This window comes from Rhinopithecus bieti, unplaced genomic scaffold (genome assembly GCF_001698545.2).
Source record: "Rhinopithecus bieti isolate Rb0 unplaced genomic scaffold, ASM169854v2 scaffold_75561, whole genome shotgun sequence".
In the NCBI taxonomy this organism is placed as follows: Eukaryota; Metazoa; Chordata; class Mammalia; order Primates; family Cercopithecidae; genus Rhinopithecus; species Rhinopithecus bieti.
In genome coordinates this window covers 248,480-260,803 of record NW_016828330.1, presented here as the reverse complement: position 1 = coordinate 260,803, position 12,324 = coordinate 248,480, and the positions used below count along the sequence as shown (strand labels likewise).

At 48.2% G+C, this 12,324-nt stretch overlaps 1 protein-coding gene and 1 long non-coding RNA gene across 6 annotated transcripts in view; one reads left to right on the top strand and one right to left on the bottom strand.

Moving 5' to 3' along the window:
- The window catches only part of TANC1 (tetratricopeptide repeat, ankyrin repeat and coiled-coil containing 1), a 143,073-nt gene that overhangs the window by 6,457 nt on the left and 124,292 nt on the right, over window positions 1-12,324 (bottom strand). For all 5 annotated transcript variants that reach the window (XM_017864461.1, XM_017864462.1, XM_017864459.1 and 2 more), the window contains 5 exons: window positions 8,881-9,014; window positions 7,149-7,272; window positions 6,332-6,507; window positions 1,856-1,988; window positions 444-535 (listed from right to left, as the gene is read on the bottom strand). In XM_017864461.1, coding sequence (XP_017719950.1) covers window positions 444-535; window positions 1,856-1,988; window positions 6,332-6,507; window positions 7,149-7,272; window positions 8,881-9,014 — 659 coding nt within the window. The remainder of the gene's footprint in view (window positions 1-443; window positions 536-1,855; window positions 1,989-6,331; window positions 6,508-7,148; window positions 7,273-8,880; window positions 9,015-12,324) is intronic.
- Window positions 9,025-12,324, top strand: part of LOC108523713 (uncharacterized) — a 6,668-nt gene continuing 3,368 nt past the window's right edge. Inside the window, exon 1 of the long non-coding RNA XR_001883874.1 lies at window positions 9,025-9,574. This is a non-coding gene — a long non-coding RNA (uncharacterized LOC108523713). The remainder of the gene's footprint in view (window positions 9,575-12,324) is intronic.

Here is a 12,324-nt window from a genome sequence, read left to right as displayed (position 1 = left end):
ATGTGGGCATGAAGCCAGGTCAGCACCTCTTGGCACTTTTTTTTTTTCTTTTGAGACTGAGTCTCACTCTGTTGCTGAGGCTGGAGTGCAGTGGCAGGATCTCAGCTCACTGCAACCTCTGCCTCCTGGATTCAAGCAATTCTCCTGCCTCAGCCTCCCGAGTAGCTGGGATTACAGGCACCTGGCTAATTTTTGTATTTTTAGTAGAGATGGGGTTTTGCCATATTGGCCAGGTTGGTCTAGAATTCCTGGCCTCAAGTGATCCGCCCACCTCGGCCTCCCAAAGTGCTGGGGTTACAGGTGTGAGCCACCACACCCAGCCACCTTTTGGCACTTCTATTACATGGATTCTGTGCAGTAGCACAGCTATGGCCATTATATACCCAGTTAAGAGCGTGCTCCGAGGCAGTTTCAATGGCAAAGAAAAGGGCGGCACCACTTACTTTGTACATCACATTTCCTTCCTCCATTAATTTCTGTAAAAGTATAATCAAGATATCAGGTTTGGAAGTGGCCATCGCCCAAGCAGCATTTCCTGCAAAACAAACACGCATTCAGAGGCACTTCAGAGGCCCCGGGGAAAGGATTCCACGGCCCCACAGCTGGAGGTCAGCACCAGCAGGAGCCCAGCTGCAAAGACCACAACACAACGAGGGAGGGAGCAGGACGCGGGCGAGGCTCAGTTGCTAATCCTTTCCACTGACCTGGGCACTCGAATCTGTCCTTGTTATTTTACTGATAAAAGTAATGAGAAACAAAGGCATCCAAGCAGCGAAGACCCATCCGTCCCTTCCGAGTGGGATGTGGGGGAAATTGATTAAATGAGGCCTCAGCACAACCTCCTCAGTTCCTGCAGCAGCCACCGCGCAGGCATGTGTTCTCAGCATGCAGTCCCTGCGCCCTGTCACCGCGCTCTACTCCCAGATGTCATGGCTTCTCTCTCCTACCCTACAGCTCAGCCACAACCTCTCTAACCCCTGCCTGAACTCTCGGGACACTGTGGGAGGAGTGCTGAAGAGCACGGCCCTGGAGCCAGCCTGCCAGGTCCCCATGGCGAGTACCACACAGCAGTCCTAGGGGAAGCCATTTAGCTGCTAGGTGCCTTGGTTTCCTCATCTGTAAAATCATGGGATTGTCACTGAGACTTTCAGGGCTGTGGTAGGGATTAAGGCAGAGGGTGAAACTGCTTGGATAGTTCCTGGCACTGTTCACTGCTTGACAGTACTAGTGAATAGCATTTTCCTCACAGTGCCCTACCCAGAGCTAATCTTGACCAAGGGCCCCACACATCGAACCAAAATAGGGACTCTCCCCACATCTGGAATGGTGTGTTGTGTCAAAGCCAGCCACGTGGAAAGGGCTTCCCCTACTCAGGGGCCCTCCCGTGATCCTCAAGTATCGTCCTAGTTTAGTCTCCATGAAATCATACTACTACTTCTTCACAGAAACTTGCTGTGGTGGCCACTTCCCCACACAGCTGACTGGTTGCTCTAGAAGAGTGGCTCAGCCTCCACTGCTGCTCAGAGTCACCTGAGGAGCTTTCAGCAGCACCGCCCAGCCCCACCCCACAGCAAGAGGCTGAGCCAACTACTCTCTGGCATGGTTCCTGGCCACTGATACCACTCCAGACTGTCCTTCAACACCAGTCTCTGCTTTCTACACCCTCTGCCAGAAACACCGTGAGCTACTTACACATTGTGTATGATGATGATTAAGTGAGACTGAGACAGAGAGATCTGCAAACATCTGACATCTTACTTCCTAACCTGGCAGCAGATCACTCTCTGTGCTCTCTAGGCTTCTACAATCGGGAGCTCACCCCTCCTCCTGCTCAATGGAGGCAGTGCTCACTGACCTAATTTGGCTCCCTTTCTGAGTAGCGCCACCACTACGGAAGTGTTTCGGCAGCCGATGGCTCTGTCCAAGGGCCGCATCCCGCTGTGGTCCACATGCTCGATCACGGCTCCCTTCTCCACCAGGTACAGCACCTGCAGGGACAGCAGAGGCCTGAGCAGCAGCTGGGGGCAGGAGTTCAGGGGTGCACATGAATTTGGCGGGGGGCAGTCTTAGCTTCAGTCTGATTTTAGATGCCTCTGCCTATTAAGGATCCTAGAACAGAAATAAAGTGGACACGAAAGAGAGAAGAGGAGCTGCAATCCCCAACTAAAACCTTCACTGCTATCAGGGATGAGAAAGCAGGGGACACGCTGCCATAGGTGGGTGTGTGCACACATGCGTGATCTGTCGTCTCACACCACTCCCCAGGTCACAGAGACGGGACACAGTCACCTTTGCATCTCCAATGAAGTAGGCAGCAGACTTCTGCAATGAGCTCCAACAAATGAGCAGGCCACAGCAGTGGTGACTTTAGAAATACTCAGACCCACACAACCTGAACATGGCAGACTGTTAAGATTGGCAGCTTGGGACTGGATGGACCCGAGTATAATCCATTTCAAAGATATTAGAAGGAAATTGGGAAAGTAAAGATGGCAAGTTTGATACCACGGTACAAAGACTGATTTGATGTGATAAAACACCTGTCACTTGAACTAAACCGGAAACAAGAGGAAGAAACACTGTGGTCACTCAAGTTTCTCCATTTACTGGAGCCATTTTAGCCTATAGCCATTTTTTAGCCTGTGGTTATTTTAGATTTTCATGTGGATCTAAAAAGATATGCTTCCTATCATCCACCCCACTATTCAAAATGACACTCAGTAGAGGGATTATCTATATAAAGAACTAAACCCAACTCCAAAACCAAATAACCTCATTTTAGAATGGGCAAAGGACTTGAATAGATTTCTACAAAAATGATCAACGAGTGGCCAACGAGCATATGAGAAGATGTTCAACTCATACCCATTACGATGGCTACTATTAAAAAAAAAAAAAAAAGCTACTATAAAAAAAGCACCAAGACCCAGACATGCAGGGCCATGGCTTCCACTGCCAGGTTTGCAAGCACCTGTCTCTCTAGCTAGTCCTTCCACAAGTACTGGCTGGGCACAATGGCTCACGCCTGTAATCCCAGCAATTTGGGAGGCCGAGGCAGGCGGATCACCGAAGGTCAGGAGTTCAAAATCAGCCTGGCCCACATAGTGAAACCCCATCTCTACTAAAAATACAAAAATAAGCCAGGTGTGGTGGCACAGGCCTGTAATCCCAGCTACTCGGGAGGCTGAGGCAGGAGAATCGCTCAAACCGAGGCGGCGGAGGTTGCAGTGAGTTGAAATTGCATCACTGCACTTCAGCCTGGGTGACAGAGTGGGACTCCATCTAAAAAAAAACAAAAAACAAACAAAAAACAAGTATTGGTGATGATGTAGAACAATTCTGGAAACCTTGTGCACTGTGGTATGAATGTATAATGGTGCAGCAGCTGTGGAAAAAACGTAGGGCGGTTCCTCAAAAAATTAAAAATACAATCACTGTATGAGCCAGAAATTCTGCTTCTGGATATATACTCCAAATAACTGAAAGCAGAGTCTTGAATAAATACTTGGCCACCCATATTCATTGCAGCATTATTCACAATAGCAAAAACCATAGAAGCAACCTAAGTGTGCACTGACAGATGACTGGATAAACAAGATGTGGTATATACGTACAATGGAGCAATATTCATCCTTAAAAAGGAAGGAAATGCTATTCTAACACACGCTACAACATGAGCGAACCTGGAGGACATTATGCTACGTGAAATAAGCCAGTCACAAAAAGACAAATACTATATGATTCTACTTATATGCGATCTCTAAAGAGGTAAAAAACTCACAGAGACACAAAGTAGAGTGGTGGCTGTGATGGGCTGGGGGAGGTGGAGAGTTGTTTAACAAATACAGTTTCACCTTTGCAAGATGGAAAGTTCTAGATACTGGTTGTACAACAATGTGAATATACTTAAACTACTGAACTCTATATGTTTAGAAATGGTTAAGGGTAAATTTTATGCTATGTGTTTTTGCCACAATATTAAAAAAATGATGTTAGAATGCTAAGTTCCTTCACTCTTCTCTAATTTTGATAAACTACAGAATGTGGAAAGGTAGCTGAAAAATAAGTGTAGACATGTGAGATTTAGTTGAGTATGTTTTTGAAAACTGACATGAAGTAGAGTTTACAAGGTATTGGAAGTTGATAACATTTAACTCTGACATCGTTGCCTTCTAAAAGCACCAAGGCACAGAGGTGCAGCACCATGGCTTCCACTGCAGGGTCTGCAAGCACCTGTCTCTCCAACTAGTCCTTCCATTAGCTATATTGAACTATTGGAAACTGGTAACTCTCATGTAGCTGACTATTTCTCTGGCACCTACTGGGTGCCTAGGGCATGAAGCCTGATAAAATTATAGTTTCTGCCCTGAAAGACATTTCAGAGTTCTCAGTTTATCAAGGTTTTATTCCCTCAACCCTTGATTAGACATGGGCATTTGGCAAAGAGATAAAGATAGTGTCCAAAGCTTTCCATATTATTTTTAGGCAATGCCATATCACTTTAAAAACAACCAGTATATGTACAGGATGAAATACTATGCAGGCTTTAAAAGAAGGAAATCTTGCCATTTGCCACAACATGGATGAACCTGAAGGACATTATGGCTAAGTGAAATAAGCCACGCACATAAAGAGAGCATGATCTCACTTATATGTGGAATCTAAACAAGTTGAACTTACAACAGAAGCAGAGAATAGAAAGGTGGTTACCAGAGGCTGGGAGACAGAGGGACTTGGGGGAAAGGGTAGGCACTGGTCAAAGGATATGAAGATTCAGTTAAACAGGAGGAGTAACTTCTGGAGATCTGCATAGCACTGCAACTAGAATTAATAACTTTTAAAAAATTATTTTATTTATTTAATTTAATTTTATTTTTGGAGACTGAGTCTCACTCTGTTGCCCAGGCTGGAGTGCAGAGATACGATCTTGGCTCACTTCAGCCTCCACTTCCGGGGTTCAAGCAATTCTCATACCTCACCCTCCCGAGTAGCTGGGATTACAGGTGCCCGCCACCACACTCAGCTAATTTTTGTATTTTAGTAGAGGTGGGTCACTTGATCTCGAACTCCTGACCTCAAGTGATCTACCCATCTTGGCCTCCCAAAGTGCCGGGATTACAGGCATGAGCCACTGCGCCCGGTCAATACTGTATTGTTTATTTCAAAACAGCTAAAAGAGATCTTAAATGCTCTTACCAAAAAGAAATAATATTTGGGGGATAGATACATTAATTAGCCTGATTTGATCATTCCACAATGTATACATGTATCAAAACATCACATTGTACCCCATAAATATACACAATCATTTGTCAATTAAAAATAAAACTTTGTCTGGGCATGGTGGCTCATGCCTGTAATCCTACCATTTTCAGAAGCCAAGGTGGGGAGATCACTTGAGCCCAGGAGTTTGAGATCAGCCTGGGTAACATGGTGAAAACCTGTCTCTAAAAATTAGCCAGGTGTGGTGGTGCATGCCTGTATTGCCAGCTACTCAGGGAGCTGAAGTGAGAGGATCTCTTGAGACCAGGAGAGCAAGGCTGCAGTGATCACACCACTGCACTCCAGTCTGGGCAACAGAGCAAGACTCTGTCTCAAAAATTAATAATAGGCCAGATGCAGGGGCTCACGCCTGTAATCCCAGCACCTTGGGAGGCCACGGCAGGTGGATACGAGGTCAGGAGTTCAAGACCAGCTGGCCAACATGGTGAAACCCTGTCTCTCCTAAAAATACAAAAATTAGCTGGGCATGGTGTGTGTGCCTGTAATCCCAGCTACTCAGGAGGCTGAGGCAGGAGAACTGCTTGAACCCAGAAGGCGGAGGCTGCAGCAAGCTGAGATTGTGCCACTGCACTCCCACCTGGGCAACAGAGCAAGACTCCATCTCAGAAAATAATAATAATAATAATAATAATAATAATAATGTTAAAAACAAAACAAAACAACTTTTAAAAAAAAGCAACCAGGTAGTCATTTGGTCACTTACCATATATAAAAGTACTTTCTAAATGATCTATGCAAAAGTTTTATTTATATGGATGACTGAGAAAATCACGTATGGACATGTGTACGCATATTCACGTGTGTGTTTGTTGTATGTGCTGTTTGTAAGCAGGTATTTTTAAGCTTTTATGAGTTGACTAAAATCCTAAGTCCTGGAATAGATTGCATGTCACAGAATTAGAGAAAAATGAAAGATCCCCGACAAGACACACACACACACACTGACGACCCTGAGACACAATCTCATGCAGGCCCTGGAGTGAGCTGTTCACTTCCTGGGGTTTCTTTCCAATGCAGGTGGAGGTGGGGAACACCTGCTGGTACTCACAGTTTCGGCATCACCATAGAAGGCGGCCAGGTCCAAGGGCGTACGGCCATTCTTGTCCATCTGGTCTATCGCAGCTCCTTCTTCAACCAGATACTGGACCACTGCCCTGTGACCTTTCAGACAAGCCCAGCTTAATGCTGACAGACCCTCTTTGTCTAGAGAAGAAAGGGCTGCACCTGAAAGGAAAGCCCATTCACAGAACATGAACCTTATGAGATGACAAAGACAGAAAGCAAATAATTGCACACCTGCAGAACACCTGGCCTGAACCGAGTGTCAGTCAAGCACTGTAAAGGGCAACACTGGCCAGATGGGCTGGCAGAATGGTCATCGCTGCTGAAGAGGAATACCAGGCACGTGGCTGTGTTGCCTATTCTCTCTACTGTGTATCAGAAAATTTCCATAACAGCCAGGCGCGGTGGCTCACGCCTGTGATCCCAGCACTTTGGGAGGCTGAGGAGGGTGGATCACGAGGTCAGGAGATTGAGACCATCCTGGCTAACACGGTGAAACCCCATCTCTACTAAAAATACAAAAAAAATTAGCCAGGCGTGCACCTGTAGTCCCAGCTACTCGGGAGGCTGAGGCAGGAGAATGGCATGAACCTGGGAGGCAGAGCTTGCAGTGAGCCAAGATCACGCCGCTGCACTCCAGCCTGGGCAACAGAATGAAACTCCGTCTCAAAAACAAAAAAAAAAAAAAGAAAATTTCCGTAACAGAAAACTTAGAATTTGAATCAGAAAGCACTGAATGCGTCTGCTAAAGTTCTCTCTCTGTGTCTGTCCAAAAGAAACCTTTGAGGGCATGATGCTGCTACCTTTTGAAAGGAGGAATTCCACGGTGCTCAAGTGCCCTTCACAAGCAGCCACCATGAGGGGTGTCCGGCCTTGCTTGTCACTTAGGTTCACATCACAGCCGCGTTCCAATAGCAGTCTAACAATCTGGAAGAGACACTTGAAATTACCATCCTCCTGCTGCCTTTTCAACCACACCTGCTATACCCAGACAGGTTTCTCAACCTTTAAAAGTAGTCAAATGACTTTCTTTCAAAAATCCCTAAGTTGCGTGAACCATGGGGCCTGGAAAATCTTTCCACTGTATTCCTTTGAACAGAATCTTTTCCAAAATATATGCTCTTTTCAACATGCTCAATTCATTGCTGTTATCTACTAAATATACACATACCAGACAGAAATGGTAATTTGGGGGAGGAGGGATGCCAATCACAATCTACAAGGACAAGACAGCCACAGGGGCATGGGAAAATGAAGCACAACTCAGGGGGGCAAGCAGCAGTCACGGGGTCCCCCACGGGCACTGAAGCTAACTAAGTACCTACAGCTGAGTGCAGGGCAGGAGGGGGTCGCAGAAAGAAGCTCGCCCACTACACACCCAAGCCATGGGCTTTCTTAAGATGCAGCACTGGCGGATGGCATGCCCTTTGGGGAAGGCAACTTTTAGCAAAGCACCCTGAGAAGATTCTCAGCCCTAGAAACACGCCTTTCAACCAGGTATGGTCATAAGGTTGGGAAGGAAAAAACCCCAGAAAACCAGACAGGGGTATCCCATCACCACCATCCCAGCAGAAACTGCTTCACCCACAGCTTAGCCCAAGTTTTTTCCCAACACATCACCTGTTACATGGCCGCAGCAATAGGAGGTGACACATTTCCACTGCCTTCTTGCTTGTTATCCACTAACAAATGCTTTCCAAACTTCCCCGTGACTTAGGACACAGCAGAGCCAGGAAAGGATTAGCCAGAGGATCACGGTGAAGCAGTGAGGGTGACAGGGAACAGATGGTACAAACCAAGCTCTTAGGAATGGAAAGGGGAGAAGAATCCTGCCAGGAAGCACTCACAGCTCCTACCAAAGGAGCCAGCAGGCATTGGCAGAGATGCGATTCCATGACCAAAACTTTGGTCTAGAACATTCTTCTTTGTAATGGTCATAACATCCTTTGTACCCGTAGTGTATGTGTAACCTGGTGCTAGGTGAGGGGTAGGTATGTGGTCACTGTTTATGAAATGAAGGAACAAGGATCCCCTGGCTCCCTTGAATGAACCACAACAATGGATCATTCATAGTAAAAAACAAAACAAAACAAAACAAAAAACAAAAAATAAAACCCAGCCTGAATCAGTGCTGGACCAGAGGGAAACATTTTCTTTTCCAAAGAGCACAAAAGAACTGCTCTTCTTCCAAGTATGTTGGAGAAATGCGTCCCAAAACTACAACACGTTATGTTAGAGCAAGTCTCTTGTTACCACGATGAGTCCACCCACTCCACCTCCCTCTGCAGCTGAAGGCAGTGGCTGTGTCTCTGACCTGAATAGCTCGGCCTTGAGCAGCCTTGCTCCCCAGCCTATGTGGCCAACTGTGTTATCTTGTCAAACGTGTGGCTCTATCAAGTAATCCCGATGGTACAGAAGCTAAGGATGGGGAACAGACAGGTTCAGGGTAGCTGCATGTGTTCTCAGGGCAGCCAGGCAATAGTGAACTCCATCCTCACTCATTGCTTCCGAAGCATTCAGGGGCCCTCTGGGTACCTGCCAATGCCCCTGGCGTGCTGCACAAAACAAAGGTGGAACCCCTCTCCTGTTTGTCCGTGACACAGCAGCTCCACGCCCCAGCAGCAGCTCGCAGACCTCCAGCTTCCCTCTTCCTGCGGCAGCAGTCAGGGCTAAAGGAAAGTCACATAGAGGGGAATCTGTTAGCATGTGGTGGAGCACAGATGGCCAGAAATTCTTTGACAGTTCTCTCCGCCAGTGGGAGGTAGGGTCTATATGTCCTCCCCCTTTGAACCTGCGGGGGCTCTGTGACAGCTTTGACCAACAGAACACAGCAGAACCAATTCTGTGTGAGTGTCAAGGCCCAGGTCCTAGGAGATGGGCTGCTTGTACATCCTTGAACACTCTTTCCTGGAGGCCGGATGCCATGCTGAGAGGAAGCCCAAGCAGTCCTGTGGTGAGACCCACAGAGAGAAGAACTGAGGCCTGGGCATGGCTGCCAGTTCCAGATGGGCTCCCAGGAGACAGCCAGCACCAGCCGGCCAGCCACATGCATGTGCCATCTGGAAAGGGATCCATCAGCCTGGGTCAAGCTGCCCCAGCTAAAGCCATGTGAGCAGAGGTGAGTCATCCCCACCATGCCCGGCCCAAACTGTAGATTCAGAGGTGGCTAAGTTTTGTTTCTGTTTTTCACAGGAAGAGATAACCAGAATACAGTGCAACGCAAACACAGGTTGGTATTATTGTCTAGTTTGGCCTCTTACCCTAAAATCATAAAATTTCATTCAACAAGAACAATCACTCAGGCAGTCTAGCGTGCATGTCACTCCCCCCTCGTTAAAGAATCTCCTTAACAAGTCAAGATTCAGGGTTAAGAAAGTCAAGAAAGAAAAGAAGATCCAACTGTAGAGGGCCGGAGTGAACACGCTGGCCCAGAGGCAGTGAGCTGCCGTGGTGGTGCTGCGGGAAGTCAGCTAAGGATGAAAGAAAAACGGCATGCAAGGAGAGAGGACAACAAGACCCGGTACTCATGGCACTCTCCCGTCAGCCGGGGCCTCCCCACTCCCCGATACTTAATTTGGGGGTAATAGGCAGGGGGTATAGTTCGAAGAGTTGCTTCTGCTCATCGCGGGAATCACTGTCTAGAGAGGAGGACGGAGGAGGTGGCAGAAACCACCCCAGGCCAGGACGATCGGCTCTTCAGTGGGACCAGAGGCCAGCAAAGGGCTGAGTGGCGAGGGACGGCTGTTCTTCTGGAGGGAGGGAGGAGATGGAGCGCGGCGCCCTGGTTCTATTCCCAGCACATGCCTGGGATGACCCTGTTTCTAAATATAGCCTCCAACCTATACATTTCCAGTTTCCAGAATAGGGGAAGTGTTCTTAAAAGTCAGTCAGGCAGACAGACCTCTCAGGCTGAAAATGGGGTAACACAGAAACAGGCCTTCAAAAGGTATGGTCCACATGCCAGGGAGCCCATGAGGAGCACCCAGCCCCATTAGTAACCAGGCTCACTAACGAGAGATGGATGTGGAACAAGAAAGCTCACACCCTGCTAGCGGAAAGGCACACGGAGGCTGCTCTGGAAAACAGGCTGACGCTACGAGTAAGTTGAAGATGGGTGTAACCCCCCCACCCAGCAACCCACTTGCAGAGATGCACCCTGCAGGCACTCTCAGGGTGCACCAGAAACATAAGCAAAAATGCTCACCGCACCCCAGGCCGCAAGCAATCCAAACAACCATCATCATCAGCAGCAGTAGGCTTCAAGAAAGTGGCACAGTCAATCAGAACACTACATGTCTACAAAAATAAACAGCATGTGGCTAAACACGACTGACCAAGTCAGTCTCACAAACTTAACAAGGATTCAAAGAAACCAAACCCGAAAGAAAACACAGAGGACTTTGTTCATACACAGTTCAAAAGCAGAATGCTGTGACAGCCGTCTCAGGAGAGGGTCACCTGTGGGCTTCCAATTAGCAAGGGTGGGACCTGGTTTGTCTCCTGTGCACCTTCTGAGCTCAGGTCTCAGAGCTAAACCCCAGGAGCCAAGGGCTCAGGGATGCTGGTGTCTGCACACACCCCTTGGTCTGCCTGTCCTCTTTGACACCCCTCAGGGCAGCTAACAGATGCCTGCTTCCTCTGGTTCCTACAATAAAGCCCAGGGAAGCTGGGAGTCTGTTGCTGATTTGTGATGTCCTCTGGTCACACCAGTCAGCATGGCCATGGTTTAACCTCCAGAAGCCACATACACAAAAGGCAGCAAACCAGTTATCTCCCTGCAACAAACTAGCTCCCCTACTGAACAGTCTCTACAGACTGTCCTCAGGGCCATGGTGCAGTGTGGCTGGCGACCTCACCTCTTCACATGTCACAGAGAGGTAGCCACATCTGTCCCATGGATCACCTGAGCTCCGTGTTCAATCTGGGGCCTCGTCACCAGAAAGTGAGGGAGTGAGTGTGGGCAGCAGACAGTCCTGGTCCTGTGGACCTAAGGATGTAAAGGTCAGGCCCAGGATGACCGTGGGGAAAGCATCCCCTTCTCCATCCTTCCAGAAGGGCAAGGCAGCTCTCACTTTGCTTCTGGTCCTCAGTCAGTGTGGACCTCATCAGTGAAGGGACCTTCTTCAGTGGCCTCATCATAGACCAGCCCCTCGTAAGAGTTTACACAGCAGCCCAGGGAGCTCAGGGCCAGTCTGCAGGCCTGGCCGATTCCTCCCACGCCCTATTCCTCACCACCCAGATGACGGCCTGTTTCTTTTCAGAAAGGAGGCCACCACGTTTCTCCAGAAAAATGCGTTTAAAGGGCTCTGTCCTGACGGATGTCCTCAAGCCTCTTGATCTATGTTTGCAGCAGACAGCACTAAAGTGGTGGGGGGCCAGAGGAGGTAACAAGTCAGGAGCTGACTCCCAGCTCCCCAGGCCTTGTCTGAGCACCAGAGAGAGCAGGCATCTGCCAGCTGTCAAGATGCTCTGACACCTGATGCTACAATATTTTTCCATGAGGCATAACAACTTCAGTTCTCTGTGGTAGAACAGTCCTTCACGTGCACTGGGACATGGTCCCTTGCAGCTCTTCAAGGAGGTAGCTGGTAAACCCAGCCAAGGTCCTCATGAGAAGTCAGTGCTGGCACCAACATGTGTGTTCAGTGAGTCATCCTAGTGGAGGGCACAGGGGGCCTGTGTGCCATGGTTCTCAGAAAGTGAGAGACTGCTCAGCTCTGGAGTCCCAAGGTCCAGGATGTAACACAGCACAAGACACCTGAAGACATGATCTAGTCTCAGTTGCTATGTGTGACCTTGGCAAATCCTCAAGGTCTGTGAGCTTCAGTTTTCCCACGCAGAAAGCTAAGGAGTTGAGCCTGACCAGAGTTATGAAAAGGCCAAAGTTTCTGCAAATGCTTAGTCCTCATTTCATTCTTTAAATGCACCTTATTTAAGATTTTGTAATAAACACAATACCCACCCCCCCACCCAACCACC